The 20,457-nt window shown below is 39.9% G+C and overlaps 1 protein-coding gene across 1 annotated transcript in view; it reads right to left on the bottom strand.

Moving 5' to 3' along the window:
* LOC133473033 (protein kinase C-binding protein NELL1-like) overlaps positions 1-20,457 on the bottom strand; it is a 262,509-nt gene that overhangs the window by 157,938 nt on the left and 84,114 nt on the right. The window contains exons 5-7 of the mRNA XM_061764738.1: positions 19,245-19,341; positions 4,804-4,876; positions 4,398-4,480 (exon numbers count right to left, since the gene is read on the bottom strand). Of these exons, the coding sequence (XP_061620722.1) occupies positions 4,398-4,480; positions 4,804-4,876; positions 19,245-19,341 (253 nt within the window). The remainder of the gene's footprint in view (positions 1-4,397; positions 4,481-4,803; positions 4,877-19,244; positions 19,342-20,457) is intronic.

Below are 20,457 nucleotides of genomic sequence, written 5' to 3'. Positions count from 1 at the left end.
CCGGTCAAAGGCTGCATGTCTAATTTGTTAAGAAACCATTGCGGTTTTAGAGGAATATAATATCAGCCGTCACTTTTCTACCAAGCATGCTGATTATGCTAACAGCCAATCAACGCAGGAACTGATGGCTACAGCTCAGCGGTTAAAATCATGCTTGATTATACTGATTAGACTTGATTAGGAAAGCCACACACCTGTCTATATAAGAACTTATAGCGCACGGTGCATGTCAGAGCAAATGAGAAACATGAGGTCAAAGGAACTGCCTGAAGCCCTCAGAGACAGAATTGTGGCAAGGCACAGATCTGGCCAAGGTTACAGAAAAAAATTCTGCTTCACTTAAGGTCCCTAAGAGCACAGGGGCCTCCATAATCCTTTAATGGAAGACGTTTGGGGCGTCCAGAACCCTTCCTCCAGCTGGCCGTCCGGCCAAACTGAGCAATCGGGGGAGAAGAGCCTTGGTGAGAGATGTAAAGAAGAACCCAAAGTTCACTGTGGCTAAGCTCCAAAGATGCAGTCGGGAGATGGGAGAAAGTTCTAGAAAGTCAACCTGCAGCCCTCCACCAGTCGGGGCTTTATGGCAGAGTGGCCCGACGGAAAGTGCAAGACGCATGAAAGCCCGCATGGAGTTTGCTAAAAAAAAAAAAAAAAAAAAAACAGAAATACGATTCTCCCCTCTGATGAGATCAAGATAGAAATTTTTGGCCTTAATTCTAAGCGGTATGTGTGGAGAAACCCAGGCAGCTGGTGGTGGCAGCATCATGCTGTGGGGGTGTTTTTCAGCTACATGGACAGGACGACTGGTTGCAATCGAAGGATAGATGAATGCGGCCATGTACAGGGATATCTTGGACGAAAACCTTCTCCAGAGTCCTCAGGACCTCAGATTGGGCCGAAAGTTAACCTTCCAACAAGACAATGACCCTGACCACACAGCTAAAATAAGGAAGGAGTGGCTACAGAACAACTCCGAGACTGTCCTTGATTGGCCCAGGCAGGGCCCTGACTTAAACCCAATTGAGCATCTCTGGAGAGACCTGAAAATGGCTGTCCACCAACGTTCACCATCCAACCTGACAGAACTGAAGAGGATCTGCAAGGAGGAATGGCAGAGGATCCCCAAATACAGGTGTGAAAAACATCATTCCCAAAAAGACTAATGGCTGTATTAGCTGAAAAGGGGGCTTCTACTAAATACTGAGCAAAGGGTCTGAATACTTATGGCTGTGTGATATTTTAGTTTTTCCTTTTTAATAAATCTGTAAAAATGTCAACAATTCCGTTTTTTTTTCTTCTGTCAATGTGTGTTCATTAATGCGGGGGTGAAAATGAATTTAAATGATTTTAGCAAATGGCTGCAATATAACAAAAAGTGAAAAATGTAACGCGGTCTGAATACTTTCCGTACCCACTGTATGAGTGTGAACAGACTTTTAAGTGTGATGAACACCAACAAAACATCCTACAGATCCCAGTTGAGTGATGAACACCTAAGATGTGTTCTGAGAATTACCACAACAAAATTAATACCAGACTTAGATACACTGGCATAAAAAACAAAAGTGATCAACAAAACAACACTGATCCCATTAAAAGTAAATGTAAGTATTAACACTATAATGCCTTTATATATATATATATTTTATATGTAAGCATCTGGTTCTGGCTTGGCCCACCTGTCAAATTTCAAAAGTCAATGTGGCCCCTGACCCAAAAATTTTGCCCAACCCTGGGTTAGAGTCACCTCATCTCTTTCTCATACACCACATTCAGTAAGAAAAGATTTACCCCTTGGTGAACTCTTCTTTGTCCAAACACTGAATGGCAAGGAGACATTTCGGGAGTGGAGGTGCCCGAACCCTCCCTGCTGTGACTTGCATGAACAAGTCAGGCGGCAAAGTGTTGTGTGTATGAATGTTAAAAGGAGAATGTGTCAGCACAGTGGGATACTAATGTTCGTCGAAGAGGAATTCTAACATTGTAGACTCATATATTGTATAAAATTGTTTCTGAGACACCAAAATCATAGCACTGGCGAAATCCAAGATGGCAGTGCCTGATGATAAAAGTGCAAATACTAACCAGAGAGTAACCGCTTGCTCCTCTGTCGGCTTTTACTGCTATGCGACTCCACGGTTTCCATTGGCCTCCCTGGAGAGCATTCGGAGGCTAATAAATGCTCGAGTAGAAACTGGTAAAATGCAGAATAGTAAGTAAATCGCAAGTGCTGGCAATAATATGATAATTTGCTGTGGAAATTATTTTTACTATTTTGAGCATTTTAGGTGAACAAGTCCCAGCTATCATCGGGCAGGAGGCGGGGTACACCCTGTACTGGTTGCCACCCAATCACAGGGCATATACAAACAAACAACCAGTCAAACCTACGGGCAATTTAGAGTTATCAATTAACCTACCATGCATGTTTTTGGGGTGTGTGAGGTAACCGGAGTGCTTCCTTGATTGAAGACTCTAAATTGCCCGTAGGTGTAAATGGTTGTTTGTTTATATGTGCCCTGCGATTGGCTGGCGACCAGTTCAGGGTGTACCCCGCCTCTCGCCCGAAGATAGGTGGGACAGACTCCAGCACGCCCGCGGTCCTAGTGAGGATAATCGGTTCGGAAAATGAATGAATGAATGAATATCCATAACTGTCTCTAGCTCTGGCAGCCAATGGGAGTCCAATGCAAATGTAATCCAAACAACAAACCTTATTAAACTTGTATGAAGAAAATAATAAACAGTGATAACGCTTATTTATGAAGAACAACTTTATTCAATAATGAAACAAAACCAGCAGTGTACTTACCGGCTATCGTTATCGATTGGTTTTAAAAATGTATTGCATTACACTTGAACAATTGATAATTGTGTAACGTAGCCATCCATCCATCGATTTTCTTTACCACTTATCCTCACTAGGGTCGCAGGCTGCTGGAGCCTATCCCAGCTATCTTCGGGCGGGCGGCGGGGCACACCCTGAACCGATTGCCAGCCAATCGCAGGGCACATCGAAACAAACAACCATTCGCACACACCTTCACACCTATGGGCAATTTAGAGCCCTCAATCAACCTACCACGCATGTTTTTGGGATGTGGGAGGAAACCGGAGTGCACAGGGAGTACAAGTTGCTTATAAGGATAGACGGGGAGAGGGCACCTGACTCTTCTAACTCATTTGTAAGGATTTTATCTCTGGACCTCTCACCATTTGTATTACAGTGACCACAAGTAGGGCTCCAAGAAATACCAGTTAACACAACACTGGTTTAATGGAAAATTTCATAAAAGACAGACCCCCACCCAACATGTGAGGGTAAAGTAGTTTTAAATCAAACAACATTGTTTCAAAAACAGGCATCCCACAGGGTTGTGTTATGTCACCCATCCTCTTCTCCTTGTACACAAATGAAATGACATACAACAACAATGGACTGACACTGCTAAAATACGCACATGACATGGCCCTCGTGACCTGTCTGACATATGAACATTTGCTGTCTACAAACAAGCCGTGTGTGGAAACCATGGCCCTTTGATTTCAGGAGAGCTCACTGGAACTGAATGTTAATAAAACCAACGAGCTATGCTGTGGGGGACGCCGGACCTGTGACATACCACATCCTTTCTCTGAGCTGATTCTGCTACAGGTGGTGGAACAGGTCCATATTTTTTAGGTATCTGGGTATGGAGATCGACTTCACGTAGCATGTGGATGGGCTTTACAAAAAGGCCCAACAGGAGCATGTTTCTTGCTGAGACTGAAGAGTTTTAACATCAGACAGGACATTTTAACAGTAGTATAATGGTCACTCATTGAGTCAGTTCTCACGTTCAACATCACATCCTGGTCTAACTTCCTTGCAGTAAAAATCAAGAACATACTTGCCAGGACAATAAAAAAAGCAGTAAAAATCACCGGCACCTGTCAAACTCCTCTCTCTGACCTTTACATTTGTGCAGTGCAAGGGAAAGTAGTCTGTATCACTGAGGACTTGTCATACCCTTTGATCACTCTGTTGAGTTACTCCGCTCGGGAAGCCTTAACCATGTACACCTGGCCAAAAATAAAACTTACAAAAACTTTTTCATTCCTTCCTATAGCAGTTTGCCTTTTAAATAATATTACATGAAGTAATCACAAGCTTGTTTACCATTTTTTGGTTCATATGGTTTTATGTAATTGTAGTATGAATGAATTATGTTCCCTGAGCCTTAGACCAAAGTCAGTTTTTTGACAGACAAAGTTTTTGAATTGACGTTTTTGTTCTGCTGCTGTGTAGGTACATACTGTAGCATTAATGAAAATAACGTAAGAACTGAGTATATTTGTTATACAGTCTGGTGAGCTATATTGGATAGCTCCTTTTGTGGGAGGCAACTGATTGTTCTTACCTTGAGGGTCATCTTGGCGAGTAGGTCCTGCAGGTCCATAATGCCTTGCACTAGGCTCAAGAAATCACTACAGGTTGGGCAGGCTGAAAGAAAGAACACATGAACACAACTGAAAACATATACCAACCAACTGATGGTGGCAATTATGTGCCATATCATATTGATCCGTGGCTAAGCCGGGGCTTTGGATCTGTATTTTACAGATAGAAAACGGGGTCAACTATCGTGGGGAAATTAACATTACTGAAGAAGGACAAGAGAATGGATGGGACTCCTTTCTGTTATCATCCATTATTTTGGTGACCAACATCATGTCCCAGTCCAATTTCAAAAATGCAAACGTTAATGAACCACTCATCATAGTATACTTCTAGGTCAAAACATTATTTTTCATGGTCATACTTACTACGGTTAAGGTTTGGGCACTGGGTGATGTAGCCATTGGGAGCAAAAACAAACTTCACATCCTGGATAATGCCCTGACAAGGAGAGAGAGGGGGGGAGAGAGAGAGCAATCCACTGATGAGATTTTTTTTGACTGTCGATCCATCACGTCGTCCCCTTTCCTTAATGTACTGTACATCAGAACGTTTCTGCACACATTTAGAGGTTGAGTTTCTCGTTTAGATGGAATAATTTGCTCTATGTGGAAATGATACTTGATCACCCAAAATCAAAATCTTGCTTGTTACTTGGTCTTCAAGGGGAAATATTTTGGAAAATAAACTATTGAATTTTTGTATACAAACTGTTGGGTCTTTAAGTGTGGGATTAAACAACCAAGTAAATCTTTTGTTTTCTGTCTCTTTCTGAAAGCGTGTCTGTGAGCGAGACTGAATTTCCGCCCCACTGTTACGTAACACATTTATATAATAAACACCTCCAAACAGAGTTTCTCTCCCTATTACTGGGAAGCTAGGCTGGATGAAGATCCACTGCTTTCGAGCACCAGCCGGCCTACCTTGTCTAAAAAAGTAAAATATCAAAGACAAAGGGTAAACAGAGCTGTATTGAGCTTTATTAGATGCACAGATTAGCTTTAATGAACAACGTTATTTTCTGATAAGGAGCACATACTTGATCGCTCGGTGAAGTATCTGGTAATGTGGTTGCTATATGCACCACATATACGACTCTCCACACTTAATGACAAATGATATTTGGCTTGGTGTTGACTCTTTGAGGTAAAAGAGAATAACGGCGTCTTTGTGGGGTCTCGCATAGTGGTACACAGTTGCTTTTTTTTATATTTAGGACTCAAAGTGCAGCCTGTCCTAGCTCTGCCCCTAGTTGTCACGGTATAATGAAATATTGTACGTCTTCACCATTGGCCCAAGCATATAATTGGGCTCACTTGATGAAACAGGGCTACCACCCCATCAAAACAGGCAGATTTCAGCATGACAAATAGGGTATGTGATATAATTCTTAGTGTTGCAGGTATTTTGATAAAAGGATTTCACTGACCTGTTATTAAGGGTACGGTCACGATTTTTTTTTTGCCCATATGTGACATGTATCTGATTTGTTTCACGTCAATGTGAACAGTACAAGTCAGATATATATTTTTTTTAATAAATCCAGGCCTCTTTATGTAGCCAATGCGACTGTGATCTGGACACTCAGGTCGTGTTCATAAAAGGGAAACTGGTCACAACTGTTGAACAAAACAGCCAGGCGCGAAAAGCAATGTGGATGAAGATGCAGAAAACTGTCAGTGGTGAAAAGAAGATGTTTTTGAACTGATAAATATATGGGGGGAGGTCAGTTCAGGCACAAATGTGTCAGGACTGAGACCTAGACCCAAGTCCATATTCTGTAAACACACTGCTACTCGTGTTTTGTGCGCATGGATGAATTCTGATGACATTAGATAAGTTCCATTTGTTTTTTGTAATTTGAGCAACTACATAAAAATATTGGATTCAACAAAAAAAAATTCAGAATTGGGTATCATGTCCCGCAGTGTGAATGTATCCGAAGACACCTGGGATCTGCTTTAAATTGTGGAAAAAATAAATAAATAATGCATAACAGTATGTATATACAAAAATCCAAACCGGTATTTGAAATCTCAAAATGCATCACATTCATCCTTTCACTCTTTCATATATGGCAATTGATGTTAGGACTGGTTGAAATAGCCTATCTTTTTGACAAAGAAAACATTAAATGTCACAGGAAATGGTGGAAAAAAATAAATAATACTCGTTAGCAATCCTTGAAAATAAACCGATGATAAAATAGAGTATGTTGCAGCACTAAATCAAGAATTGAAGACGCCAACCAGTATGCCAATCATCGTGAATGACAAAGTCACATCCAGCAGCAAAAGGCTGCTAAGTAGAGGACTTAATATCAAAACAAACTCTTTAAAAAATAATAATAATACAATTTTAAAAATACCATCTTTAAGGAAAACCAATCTTGTAAATCCCTCCTCATGCAAAGACATCCAATTTGTACTTAAAATGGGGTGCTGGAAACATTAAAATGTTTCATCTCAAATACATTTGCCACCAACCTCCCCTTGGTTGGGAGATGCGTGAAATCCCTTCACAGTGCATTTGGGTGGCCTGGATGCAAGCAACACCTTGCCTCTCTATATTTTGGAGGGAGAGCCATGAGATGAACAGGTTTGCAGCACAGATTGAGAACACATTCACATGCCAGATACACACACGTGCTGAACCATGGCTGTTTCAGAAGAGACTGTCAGAAGTGTCAGAATAAAAATGGTGTCGAGCGCAGATGTCTGTCCTGTTGTGCAATATACAACCCCAATTCCAATTAAGTTGGGACATTGTGTTAAATAGTATAAATAAAAACAGAATACAATGATTTGCAAATCATGTTCAAGCTATCTTTAATTGAATGCACTACAAAGACAAGATATTTAATGTTCAAACTGATAAACTTTGAAATATTTCCTCTCTTGCTCACCCTCTCCCAGTGATTTACAGACCCTTTGCACAAAAATCTGAATGGCATGGAAAAATTATTTCCATAATTACATTCAAAAAGTTAAACTTTCATAGATTATAGATTCAGGACCCACAATTTAAACAGTTTCAAGTATTTATGTTTATTTTTACATAATTTGGGCTTCAAGCTTATAAAACCCACGAAATTCGGAATTAAAAAAATTTGAATACTGTGAAGAAATCACCATTTACTTCTCAGTTTTTGCAGGAAATAAAAATAAATTACGGTCACATTAAATCAATCAAAATATGGTACTTTCAAAACAATATGTTAATCTTCAATACTTGGTTGGGAATCCCTTTGCTTTCATCACTGCCTCGATGCGCTATGGGATTGAAGCAATCAGCCTGTGGCATTGCCTGGGAGTTATGGAAGCCCAGATTGACTTGAGCTTGCTGTCAGTTCTTCTTTGTTTGTGGGTCTGGTGCCCCTCATTTTCCTCTTGATAGTACCCCATAGTTTCTCAATTAGGTTTAGATCCAGTGAGTTGGCTGGCCAGTCAAGCACTGTGATCGCATGGGAATCAAACCAGGTTTTGGTGCTTCTGGTCCTGCTGGAAGATGAAATCTGCATCTCCATACAGATCCCCAGCGGAAGGAAACATGAAGTCCTCTAAAATATTCTGGTATACTGTTGTGGTGACCTTGGATTTAAGAAAGCAGTTTACCAAGACCTGCACTGGACATTGCACCCCAAATCATGACTGACTATGGATATTTCATACTGGACCTCAAGCAGCTTGGGTTATGTTCTTCACCAGTCTTCCTCCAAACCCTGAGACCTTGATTCCCGAATGAAAGGCACACTTTACTTTCATCGGAAAAGAAGACCTCGGACCGTTGGCCGTGAAGTGCTAATTATTGGAGCCACTTTGATTGGCAGCAAATGAAGTCAGCTGTTAACACTCCCACAGTGGCGCAGCCCTCCCACTCTTGGATCCACCGGAATGCGCCGGTCTGCGAAATTACCAACACCACTCTAACACGCCTCTGGCACACAGTTGCACCACCTGCAGCGCCAGATTTACGCCATTCACGAAAATAGAGCCCACTGTCTAAATATACTTTAAGATTATTGTAAATACTGCACAGGGAACTCATTTCTACTGGACCATGCAGTAATACATAACACAGACGTGCTTCTGTCCTACTGTTTTGGTTAACAACTAAGTTAGCAATGGCTGGGCTAAATAGCCAACTCTTGAGTGTTCATCCGGAAAAAAAAACATTAACTGAGGCAATGACAGTTACTACCCTTTGATTTGAGAGATGTGAATTTTGTCTTAAGGATGACACACAGACTAATTGGTCCCCATAATTTATTACAGGGATGGCCTCTATTCAAAGAAATACTGTAAATATATCACTAACTTCAAGATTTTGACTGGCACTCTCAGAATATTCTATATTTTAGCTTAGAGTTAGCGGTCTCTTTTAGCTTCCAAACAGTAAAGCCAATAATTATAAGACAGTACTACCTCATTCTACATCTCTTGTATAGTTTGTAGTTCCTCAAAAAATAACAGTGGATGAACTATAATTTGAAATAATTATTATATTTTTGAAAAGGTACATTCATAAAAATAACTGAATATAATACTGCATATATACAAAATAGATCAATTGATGGATTATGCATGTTACTTTAGATGTGACACAGGTAAGGCTCAACAATGGTCTGCAGTGGGCCTGTAGTGTCCCTGAAGGATCAGCATTCTTGGGTCGATTTATTGTAGAAAATAAATTACAACTGCTCCCTTAGTATTAGTAAGAGTATTCCTAGTCAGTATGTAATATTTATTGGGCAGGTTAAAGAGTTTACTGAAACCGACAGAACACAACACAGATTTAAAATTCAAATTTTTTTTCACTCAAAATGAGATAGATAAATAAATAAATAAACACACACATAGTATATGGCCATTTCAATTGCAGATAATTTTTAAAAATCATACAATACCAAATAAACAACTTAAGAAATTAAAGTCACTCAGGTAAGTTGCTTTGCAAACCTCAATTCCACTCAAGTTAGGACAATCTGTAAAACAAAAACGGAACAATGATTTGCAAGTCCTTTTCAACCTACATTCACTTGAATACACTACAAAGACAAGATATTTAGTTTTCAAACTCATGGTTATTGTTTGTTTGTTTTTCTCCAAATATTTTCTCATTTCGAATTTGATGTGAGCAACACCTTCCACAAAAGATGGGACGGGGAAAAATAGACTGGAAAGTTGAAGAATGCTACAAAAATACCTGTTTGGAACATTCCATAGGAAAATAGGTTAAACGGAAACAGGTGAGTGTCATGATTGGGTATAGAAGGAGCATGTCTGAAAGGCACACACTAAAAAAATAAATAAAATAAATTAAAAAATCTGTAAATTTATGGAAAAAAATATGGCAGCCGAGTTGCCAGATTTTTTCTGTAAAAAAATATGGTAACAAAAATGTAAAAACAAATTCCGTAATTTTTACTGAAAAAAACCTGGCCGCTTGGTTGCCAGGATTTTTCTGTAATAAATACGGTTAAAAAATATAAACATTTACACAATATACAATATTTTACAACATAAAATGTTAACTTTAAAGTTTTCAGGGGTAAATCAAACAGCCCTTTTTCTGATGAATTAACATGAACATGCTGTTAAACCAATTAATTCAGTAGGCTGTAAATGCAGTTGGCGCTTATTGTGCACTGAATTCCATTCAATTTTATTTAAAAAAATACTGGAAAAAAAGGAAGTCCAGCTATTCAGCAATCATGCTCTTGTGATCGAAAGTTTCTGAATCAAGGTGAGGACTCTTGGATTCACATGTAGGTGGAATTAGGTTTTTTTTGGTTCAATTCTGTGGCCTTCTCTGGGTTAATAATGGAACGATACCTTGGGAAATTGAAGAAAAACTGTCCCATACATCACCAAATGAATAACCACAGTGGAGATAAAGTCTATAGGTCTGGTAAAAAGCAGTATTATAGCATTTACACAAGATGGGAAATCTGTTCCGACACGTTCCACAATTGAATAACCGCACATAATACTACAGTTAGGCTAATTAATAATACTACAATAGGCATAATACTACGATAGTCCAGATTTTTGTGACCATCTGTGATTTTCTTTTTTTTTTCTTTTTATTTTACTTCCAGTAGTGTTCTTCTGCTATGTGTTTATTTTTGGGTCTAGTAACATCTCTCAATTTATTCAAACCCAAATGCTTGGGGAAAATTTTAACACTCCAATCAAAATTAAGGTGTCCAGGCGAAAAATAAGAAATTATGACAATTCCCATATTACCTTGTGGGAGGTCTCCCTAGTCTTAAAATAAATGCACAGTTGAAACCAGATTTTTACATACACTACATAAAAACACACTTCCCCCCCCCCCTCACTGTCTGACATGAAATCAGACTAAACTTTTCCTGTTATAGGTCCATTACGATAACCAAAATTATTTGTATTTGCTAAATACGAAAATAATGGCAGTATCTTTTTAGTCAAATTTTCATTACTTTCTTCAAAGTCAGAAGTTTACATAGTAAGATTACTATGACTTTTAACAATTTGAGAAACCAAGATTATATCATTTCTTTGGAAGCTTCTGATTTTACTGACAACAACTGAATTAATTAGAGATATACTATACTTGAAGATGTATTTGAATTAGACAATTTAAAAACACTCCTTCTTTGTGTAACATCATGGAAATGAAGTAAAAAGAAATAAGCCAAGATATCATCAAGAGAATTGTGGACTTGCACAAGTCTGGTTCATCCTTGAGTGCAATTTCCAAATCCTTGAAGGTGCTACGTTCACCTTTTCAAACAATTATATGCATTTTTAAACACCATTGGAATGTATTGCCATCGTACCGCTTAGGAAGGAGACGGGTTCTGTGTCCCACAGATAAGGGTGCTTTGATCTCAAATGTGAACATCAATCCAAGAAAAAGCGCAAAAACATCTTGTGAAGATGCTGGCTGAAGCTGGTAAGAGTGTGTCATTATCCGCAGTGAAACGAGTACTGTACTGACATGCGGTGAAAAGCCACTCTGCCAAGAAAAGCCATTACTTCAAAAGAAACCTCAAAAAGCCAGATTACAGTTTGCAAACGCACAAAGACTTTGAATTTTGGAGACAAGTCCTGTGGTTTGACAAAACTAAAGAAGCTTGCAAGTCTGAGAACACCATCACAACTTTGAAAGATGGGGGTGGCAGCATCATGTTGTGAAGGTTATTTTGGAGGCTTTACACGATCAGGATTTTTTGGGCCGATCACTGATCAGCGAGTTTAAAAAAACGATAACCGATCACCGATCCGATCACAAGATGGAGCAATGTGTCTATTTAAATGACCTGGCCATTGACTGTATGTAATTGCTAAAAAAAAATATATTTACAATATATAATGTATCTATTTATTTCATCTATTTATGCCAGTGAAGCATAGTGACAGGCAGAACAAATGAATGGTCTTCTATTAGATGGCAGGAAGGCCATACAGTAATTATTTTTCAATTGTAAAATATGTTCCTTGGCTCCATAAAGGTTGGAAATCACTGCTCTAGTCAGATCAAACCAACATTACATGACAGAAATAATGGGTGCGAACTTACTGTAAATAAATTACTTTCTTGTAATTAAATTACTTCACCCACATCGAAACTTTACAGCATGATTCGACAGAACGGCGGAATGTTTACGTACAACCGTTAGTGCTAGCACTAGCTTGCTAGGCTACATAACATTTTCGTTCCCTGCTTGCGAGCCGTATCGTATTAAAAGTACGTGAACATATCTCAAGCAAGCCTTAAACGAACGTCCTCTCCTGTCCTGAGCACTGGTGACGACCAACACACATTTCCCCCCATTTAGTCCTTATAATACAGTCGGCGCGATCCACTCTTGTTGTCGTCGCCACGGTAACGAGTGTATCCGGTCGCATTTGAGTTGACAAGATAAAGCCCAATGATGGTAAAAAAACAGGATGCGGTGGTATCGGAATACAAGATTTTATTGCAGTAGTCTGACATAGTGCAATCGTGAAAGAGCAAATTTGTCTTGTAGTCTGATCCGGCATTACGTGTTATCTGTCCCACCCCGCCGACATGTTTTTTTGTTTTTAGTTTAATAACTTTATTTGCCGTCAGATATTTACAGTACTACGTCAAAAGACAAGGCTAAAAATAAACTAGCTTTTGGATTCAAATATACTGTGGATGATGGTGACGCGGAGTAAATGTCTTTTGCGGAGCCGAGCAATGATGCCATTGATTGGATCGGCGAATTATGACAAAGCCGATCATCATAAAATGCTAATTATCGGCCAATACCGATCCGGCCGATAAAATCATATATATACACACATATATATATATATATATATATACACATTGAAAATGTATGGCACGTTATGAAGCTCAAAATATAACAACAGGGACCGCAGACTGTTGAGAAACAGAAGTTGTACATCAAGAAAGAATGGGAAAGAATTCCACCTACAAAGCTTCAACAATTGGTGTCCTTAGTTCCAAAAGGCTATTCGAGTGTTGTTAAAAGGAAAGGTGATGGAACACAGTGGTAAACATGCCCCTATCCCATTCCTTTTTTTGGAATGTGTTGCAGGCATCAAATTCAAAATGAGTGAATATTTGCAAAAAACAATAACGTTCATCAGTTTGAACATTAAATATCTTGTCTTTTTAGTGTATTCAATTGACTATAGGTTGAAAAGGATTTCAATGTATTGTAACATCCCAACTTCATTGGAATTGGGGTTTGTAATAGGGACTTCCAGACATTTGCTTACTAACTTACATAAAAGGGGTCCACAAAACATGAAAGGCATTGAGAAAATAATGTTTTAAAAATAATTAAATAATTTTTAAAAAGTGCAATAGCCCAAAATAAAACACTACATTGATGGACAGTGGTAGTAACAAAGCCACATTATTGGAATGTTTTTGTATAACTAAGACTTTGGCTTTAGTCAGTGTAGAGGGGATTATAAAAAAATAGTGAAAATAATATATCTTTTCCAATGGACCAAACACCCAAAACCTGTATCGAATGGGATATCTATGAGGTGATCGGAGGGGCTGTGCACAAGACATGCCCTTGCAATCTGACACATTTGTAAGGAGAGTAGGTAGATATTGACGTATCATGAAGTGCCATGTGGACAGACTCCTACTCAAAATCAAGACAATGCTAACACCCAATTAAATGGTGCTTCAAGGGCCACCCGTGGTAAGTCAAGTAGTAACTCATTCGCTGGGTTCACCTGTATTGAGTAACGAGGCCTCGTTCGCAGTGATCACGTGATTTTGAGCACGTTTGAACCAAGTATCGAAAAACTGCTTCGCCACTCCACTTCATTTGGTCGACTCGGATTCGAGCAGACAGGCATAATATCCCTACTTCGACGTAAGTAATTATGGTTTTCCTATTCATAGTTCATGCTTTATTCTTGTGTAGATTAGGTTCTTTGTGAGTGTGTTTGTTGCCTGTTCAGTTTAATAAACGTGTGTAGTTTGGAGACCGTTTCTTTGTTCTTGTTCCCCACGATGGTAATGGGGTCTTGTTGCACTATTAGTATCTTGTGTATCTCCTATACGGCTGAGTATTTTTATTCCATTATTGCTTCGCTTTCGTGGATTTGTTTATTTTGTCAGTCAGCATTTTCTATTTAGTTTCCCTTTAGTTCTTTCGGAGACCAGCTTCCATCACGTTCCGCCTGTCCACCTCAGTTTATATTTGTCTACCCTATTTTTATTTCGCCAATAGTTTGCTAATGTAGTTTTTTGTTTGTGTTATCGTGCACCCTTGGTTAAATAAAATTAGTTTATCTGCTGAAAAGTTGTGTTAACTCGGGTTTGTGGTTCGAAGTTCTGTACACGCAATAGTGACAACTCCCTACATTTGAAAACACTTTTCTGTACTTTCTACTTTGTCAAAGTAGCCTTGTTATTTTTTTGCAATCTTCGCAGATGATCACACAACAAAAGACAAAAGTAGAGAGCGGTTGAGATTTTGATTGATGGAGAGCTTGGGGTGGGGAAAAAACAGGTACAGCAATGACAATGAAGGAATGTGAACTATCCATCCATCCATCCATCAATTGTCTTCCACTTATCCGAGGTCGGGTCCCAGGGGCAGCAGCATCAGCAGGGAAGCCCAGACTTCCCTCTCCCCAGCCACTTCCTCTTGCTCTTCCGAGGCAATCCCGAGGCGTTCCCAGGCAGGCAGAGAGACGTAGTCTCTCCAGCGTATCCTGGGTCATCCCCAGGGTCTCCTCCCGGTGGGACGTGCCTCACCGGGGAGGCGTCCAGGAGGCATCGTAAACAGATGCCCGAGCCACCTCATCTGGCTCCTCTCAATGCGGAGGAGCAGCGGTTCTACTCTGAGCCCTTCCCGGATGACCGAGCTTCTCAGCCTATTTCTCAGGGAGAGCCCGGACACCCTGCGGAGGAAACTCTTTTCGACCGCTTGTTTCCGGGATCTTGTTCTTTCGGTCACGACCCACAGCTCGTTACCATAGGTGAGGGTAGGAACGTAGATCGACCGGTAAATCGAGAGCTTCGCCTTTCGGCTTAGCTCCTTCTTCACCACAACGGACCGATACAAAGTCCGCATCACTGCAGACGCTGCACCGATCCGCCTGTCGATCTCCCGTTCCATTCTTCCCTCACTCATGAACAAGACCCCAAGATATTTGAACTCCTCCACTTGGGGAAGGATCTCATCCCCAACCTGGAGAGGGCACTCCACGCTTTTCCGACTAAGGACCATGGTCTCAGATTTAGAGGTGCTGATGAATGTGAACTAAAGAGCATTAATTACACACACCGAGAAGCAAGATATTCCCCATCCATGGCCTTAAAGGTCCCATATTTTGGTTATTTAGACCTCCATTGAGTGACTCTCTAACATCGACTTAGTATCCATCCATCCATTTTCTGAGCCGCTTCTCCTCACTAGGGTCGCGGGCGTGTTGGAGCCTATCCCAGCTGTCATCGGGCAGGAGGAGAGGTACACCCTGAACTGGTTGCCAGCCAATCGCAGGGCACATACAAATGAGATGAATTGAGATCACTATTTGTATGGAGGTAAATTTGATGTGAAACGCTGGGGCAAAGGAGCATGCACAGAATTATTAGTATTTATTTATTTTTTTAAAACATGTTTGAAATGCCAGAAACAAATTACCGTGACATATCATCAATAGAGCAATGCAATTTTGGAGCGTCTGAATGATCAAAAGACTGACTTGGAGAGCGTTACCAGAAGTCATGCTATTATCACCTATGACAAAACTCCTTTCAACTTTGCATTTCCGAGGGCACTGTTAACAATTGTTCCTGGCCTTTCCCAATCTTCCGGGTATGCTGTCCAAAGTTTTAAATGCAATGTTATGCAGAATGGGCTTAAACATCCAATTCCCATACACTCGGGGTGAGTTAAATCAAATCAAACATGGCTTTTATGCGGTTGTTGCCTTCCCAAAATTATCAGAGCGATAGCTTTCTCTTCTGTAAGCAGTTTGTTAGTCTTCCAATAACACTTAAAATACCATCACTTCGGTGGCACGGTGACCGACTGGTTAGCATATCTGCCTCATAGTTCGGAGGACCCAGGTCCAGATGCGGACTCCCCTATGTGGATTTTCTCCGGGTACTCCGGTTTCCTCCTCCCACATCCATGCATTCAAAACATGCATGGTAGGTTAAATGAAAACTCTAAATTGCCCGTAGGTGTGAATGTGAGTGCAAATGGTTGTTTTTCTACATTTGCGCTGCGATTGGCTGGCGACCAGTTCAGGGTGTAACCTGCCTCTCGCCCAGAGTCAGCTGGGATGGTCTCCAGCACACCCGCAACCCTAGTGAGGATAAAGTGATTCCATCACTTCAAACTTAATTTTGCACTTGCAATGCTCTCTCAAATGTTCCATGTTGAAAACGATCAGAGCTACCTCTAGTGCAAAACCCTCCTTCAATGTCTGTCTCCACCACTTTTTACACCTGTTGCAGACAGCGTGTGCAATCGTTTAGTGAGTGAAGTTGCGCCTGCTATTGGGATCCTAGTAAAAGATCGCAATCTTACTAAATCACACATAACATGCTCATCAACAGCGCACGCAATCTGTTAGCGTGACCACGAAATTCAGCCGCTGCTATGAGGGGTTTTAGTAAATCAGCTCTGATTTGTCTGTACAATACAACTGAGCGCGCGATATGAAATCATTGCTTCAAATAATATCATCAGCAGGTATCATCTGGGAGAGAATCATTGTGCAACAGTAAGGCAACATCGAAAATGCCAGCAAAAACAATAAGTTATTCAGCAACAATCAAAAGAAAGTTGATTGCATTGGCTGAGGTATTGGGCAAGAGTAACATTTTGAATAAATTGTACTTGTCAGAGTACTCTGAATGCACCATACTTTTTACTTGAGTATTTATGTTAAGAAGAATCGATACTTTTACTCCGTTACAATTATCAACATGCCGTTCGCTGCTTTTATTTATCCAGTATTGTGTGCGCAATCTATTTGTAGAAGTCATCTTTGACTTCCGTATAGGACACTGTTGCGCCAATCCTACGAGAACACTAGTGTCACTGACTTGGACATGTGACGGCACAAGGCAGTCACATGACCGCAAACAATGTTTTCACGGGCCAATCAAAATGACAAATTTGGGGGGACGGGGGGACGACAGCCAGGCGTTTATGTTACAGACTCTGGAAAACAATTGCTTTTAGTCTTTCTTCTGCCCAAACGTGGATATTTTAGCCCACTTCTCACTTGAGAAAACACCTTGCAGCTGCTTCTATTAATTATCCTCTCTCTCGCTCTCTCTCTCTCCCTCACTTGCACGCACGCACACACACAAACACAAAATCAATTAGTCTGATCAGCAAACAGCATTCAGTCATTTATTTAAGTAAATAAAGCAAATAATGTTTCTGTAGGGCCAAATGCATGTGTTGTTGGTTTCTTGACACTTCAAAATGTAAACGATGGCAGGTGTGTGGACTTCCATATATTATAAAAAAAAAAATTATTTGACGTTCATGCTCTGATTTAAAAAAAAAACATTAAATCAGAAGTTACTTACCATTTGTACTTTCTTACTATTACTCAAGTAAATATTTGGAGGACAACTTTTTACTTTTACTTGAGTCATATTATTCTAAAGTAACAATACACTTACTTGAGTACAATAGTTGGCTACTCTACCCACCTCTGCTTTTAAGCAATCATTGAACATGGAGCAGTGACACTCTCCAAGCACAAAACCAACCGTGGGTAGAAAATTGCATGATTAAGCTAAATCTTTCCTCAAGAAAAATGATCTTCTTTAAGTCTTATGCTACAAGGGGGTGAATGAAGAATAGGCAGAGGGAGGCGAGACTGCAGGGTTGTGTGCATTAGTGAAAGATTCAGAGCAAAATAATTTACACCACAGCAGTGCCTGGAGGCTAATCAATATGGAAGAGAGAAAAAAAATAAAATGTACATTGATTAGGTGGGCAGGGATTTGGGTTAAACAGGAACTAAATCATATCTTTGACAGAATCTGCCATGTCCTCTGCCATGTCCTCTGCCTGCTCCGAGCACATGCAATAGGCTGAGAAAATGAGCAGTGATTAAAAATCGACATAGTAATGAGCTTGAAAATATACATTTCAAAGCACACACTGAGCTGTATGCAGCTACTCTGTAAGCCCCTTAGTACTTTGTCTTCTTGTGTCTTCTACCAGTCTCCCTTCCACTTTGCAGCCCAGTGCAAATCTGACCAATTCACCCATGCAACTTGAAATGTGGAGCATGTTAGAGTGAGCTCCGATTGAAATGACAAATACATTAAATTTTACAACTACTGACCTCTACTACTGAAATACAGTGGTATATATGTACAATTTATTCCTCTAAGTTAAAAAAAATTATTTTGTTTAGACCATAATTTGATATATTGTTGCCGCCATGTTTAGTGTGCACAAAGGATTCTGGAAATGATGAAGTAGAATGGCTGTTGTAAAATTGTTACGTTGCTGCTCTCTGTGGAGCTAAGCTAGCCAACTGCAAACAACTTTTATCGTCAGCGAAAATAGTTAAAAATGCCATACTGCGCCGCTTTTGGATGCAATTTCCAATCAGGACGGAATCCAAAAAAGGAGGTAAGCATTAATAGCTTTCCCAAAAAGATCAAGTTGAGGAAACTGTGGGAGGATGTTGCCGGAAGAGTTAAGCTGCCGAAAGATCCACGGCTATGTTCTCGTCACTTCAGCCCAAATTCTTTCTTTTTATTCTTTCCTCACAAGGAGTCTAAACGGCCACATGTGACAAGCGAAAACCGATCAAAAAGACGCGAAAAATAAGAGGTGTTGGCCGAGTATCTTGATCACCCTACTTTAGCAGTAGATACAAATACACCACTGAGTATGACCAACGAGTTTCTTCACACCCGTCATCTTCATCCTCATTTCTTGTTTCTTCCTCACTCTGCTCATTTCCCTGATCACACTCTGGCTCAAACTGAAATAGCTGAACAGCGTTCATCACTGCCAGGGGCTGCTATTGTGGCTACTGCTAAAAAATCCGGGCGTCGGGCACATCCCCATTTGACGTCACTACCCAGAATGTACTGTAACGAAAAAACAATCCCGGCCTATGTTGAAATTACGTTTTGTAAAAATATATAAATCTGGAAATGATTATCAAAAGTTGTGTTTTATTGTTATATTACGCATGTCGAAAGAGATCATATATACCAAACATGTCATTGCAATCGGAGTTCACTCTTAAGTACATGAGTGAATTGTGTGACTGTATATGCATTATCTTCTGAGTCTCACCTTGAATAGGCCGTGCTTGTGGCTGTGCTGGCCCAGCCACACTCCACTTCCTGGGGTGAACTCCATCTGAGGAGGGTCTATAATCCGCTCATAAATCCTGTAAAGTTAAAAAACAAAGAAAAACAACATTTAATATATTTGGTGACGATAATGACACAGACACATTTCTTAATAAACCAGGGACGCTCATCCAGCTTCTCTGAATACCAGTAAAGTCAGTCACAATATTTTCTTTGTTCATGTGTTTTCCTCCTCTTTGCTTCATGGGAAGCAGAGAGTTGAGAGCAGCTACTATTCTCCTCAAGCATGACAGCAGGGATTCACACCACAGTTTTTGAACGGTGTATATTAATATCGGCACATGGGAAGTAGGCTGGATTAACCAAGATTACTGACAAATGGTTCCAAAAAAAATTTATTATTTTTTAAAAATAGGCTTGGGTATCATCAAGGCAAACACCCTCAACATCACTATTATTTTATCCTGACTGAGTCAGGCTTTAAGATGTAGTAGGGGTGCTCCAATCGGATTTGGAAAGGATGTCAAAAAACATCACATCACACAAAAGGCCCATTGTGACACACACACTCATAGTTGTGATTATTTTTCATCTTACTTGATTGATATGGCATAATTGTTTGGTTTGATCTCTTTGTTTGGAAAACAATGGCCTCCCTCAGCAATACCTTTTTGTAAGAAAAGCAAAAAGAGGCCGATGCAAATTAGTACAGACCAGGGGTCACCAACCTTTGGGACATGGAGGGCAAGGAAGCATAACGAATCATGCAGAGGGTTACTTGTCAGATAAACTGTATACATTTACCATATTTTTAGTGCATTGCTTGATTTCGTTTAACTATGGGCCCGGAAAGACATCTATAAATACAATGAAATATTATTATTTTAAACCATATATAAAAAATGTAGTAGTACTAATTCCTAATATACACTATACAGCGTCTTATGGGACGATATGTCTGTATGTGTCCAGTATAACAGACTCCTCACAATTACTCAATGACTTAACATTAATGAGAAATGTGTAGAATTGAGGTATACTGTATTTTTTCAATTTTAATCCTCTCTCTCTCTCTCTCTCTCTCTCTCTCTCTCTCTCTCTCTCTCTCTCTCTCTCCCTCTCTCTCTCTCTCTCTCATTCAAAAATTAGTGACCGAAAAAGCATTTCTTTTTTTCTTTTAGCAAACTGTAGTT

The sequence above is a fragment of the Phyllopteryx taeniolatus genome, chromosome 2, assembly GCF_024500385.1.
Source record: "Phyllopteryx taeniolatus isolate TA_2022b chromosome 2, UOR_Ptae_1.2, whole genome shotgun sequence".
Lineage (NCBI taxonomy): Eukaryota > Metazoa > Chordata > Actinopteri > Syngnathiformes > Syngnathidae > Phyllopteryx > Phyllopteryx taeniolatus.
This window is presented reverse-complemented; position numbering and strand designations above follow the sequence as displayed.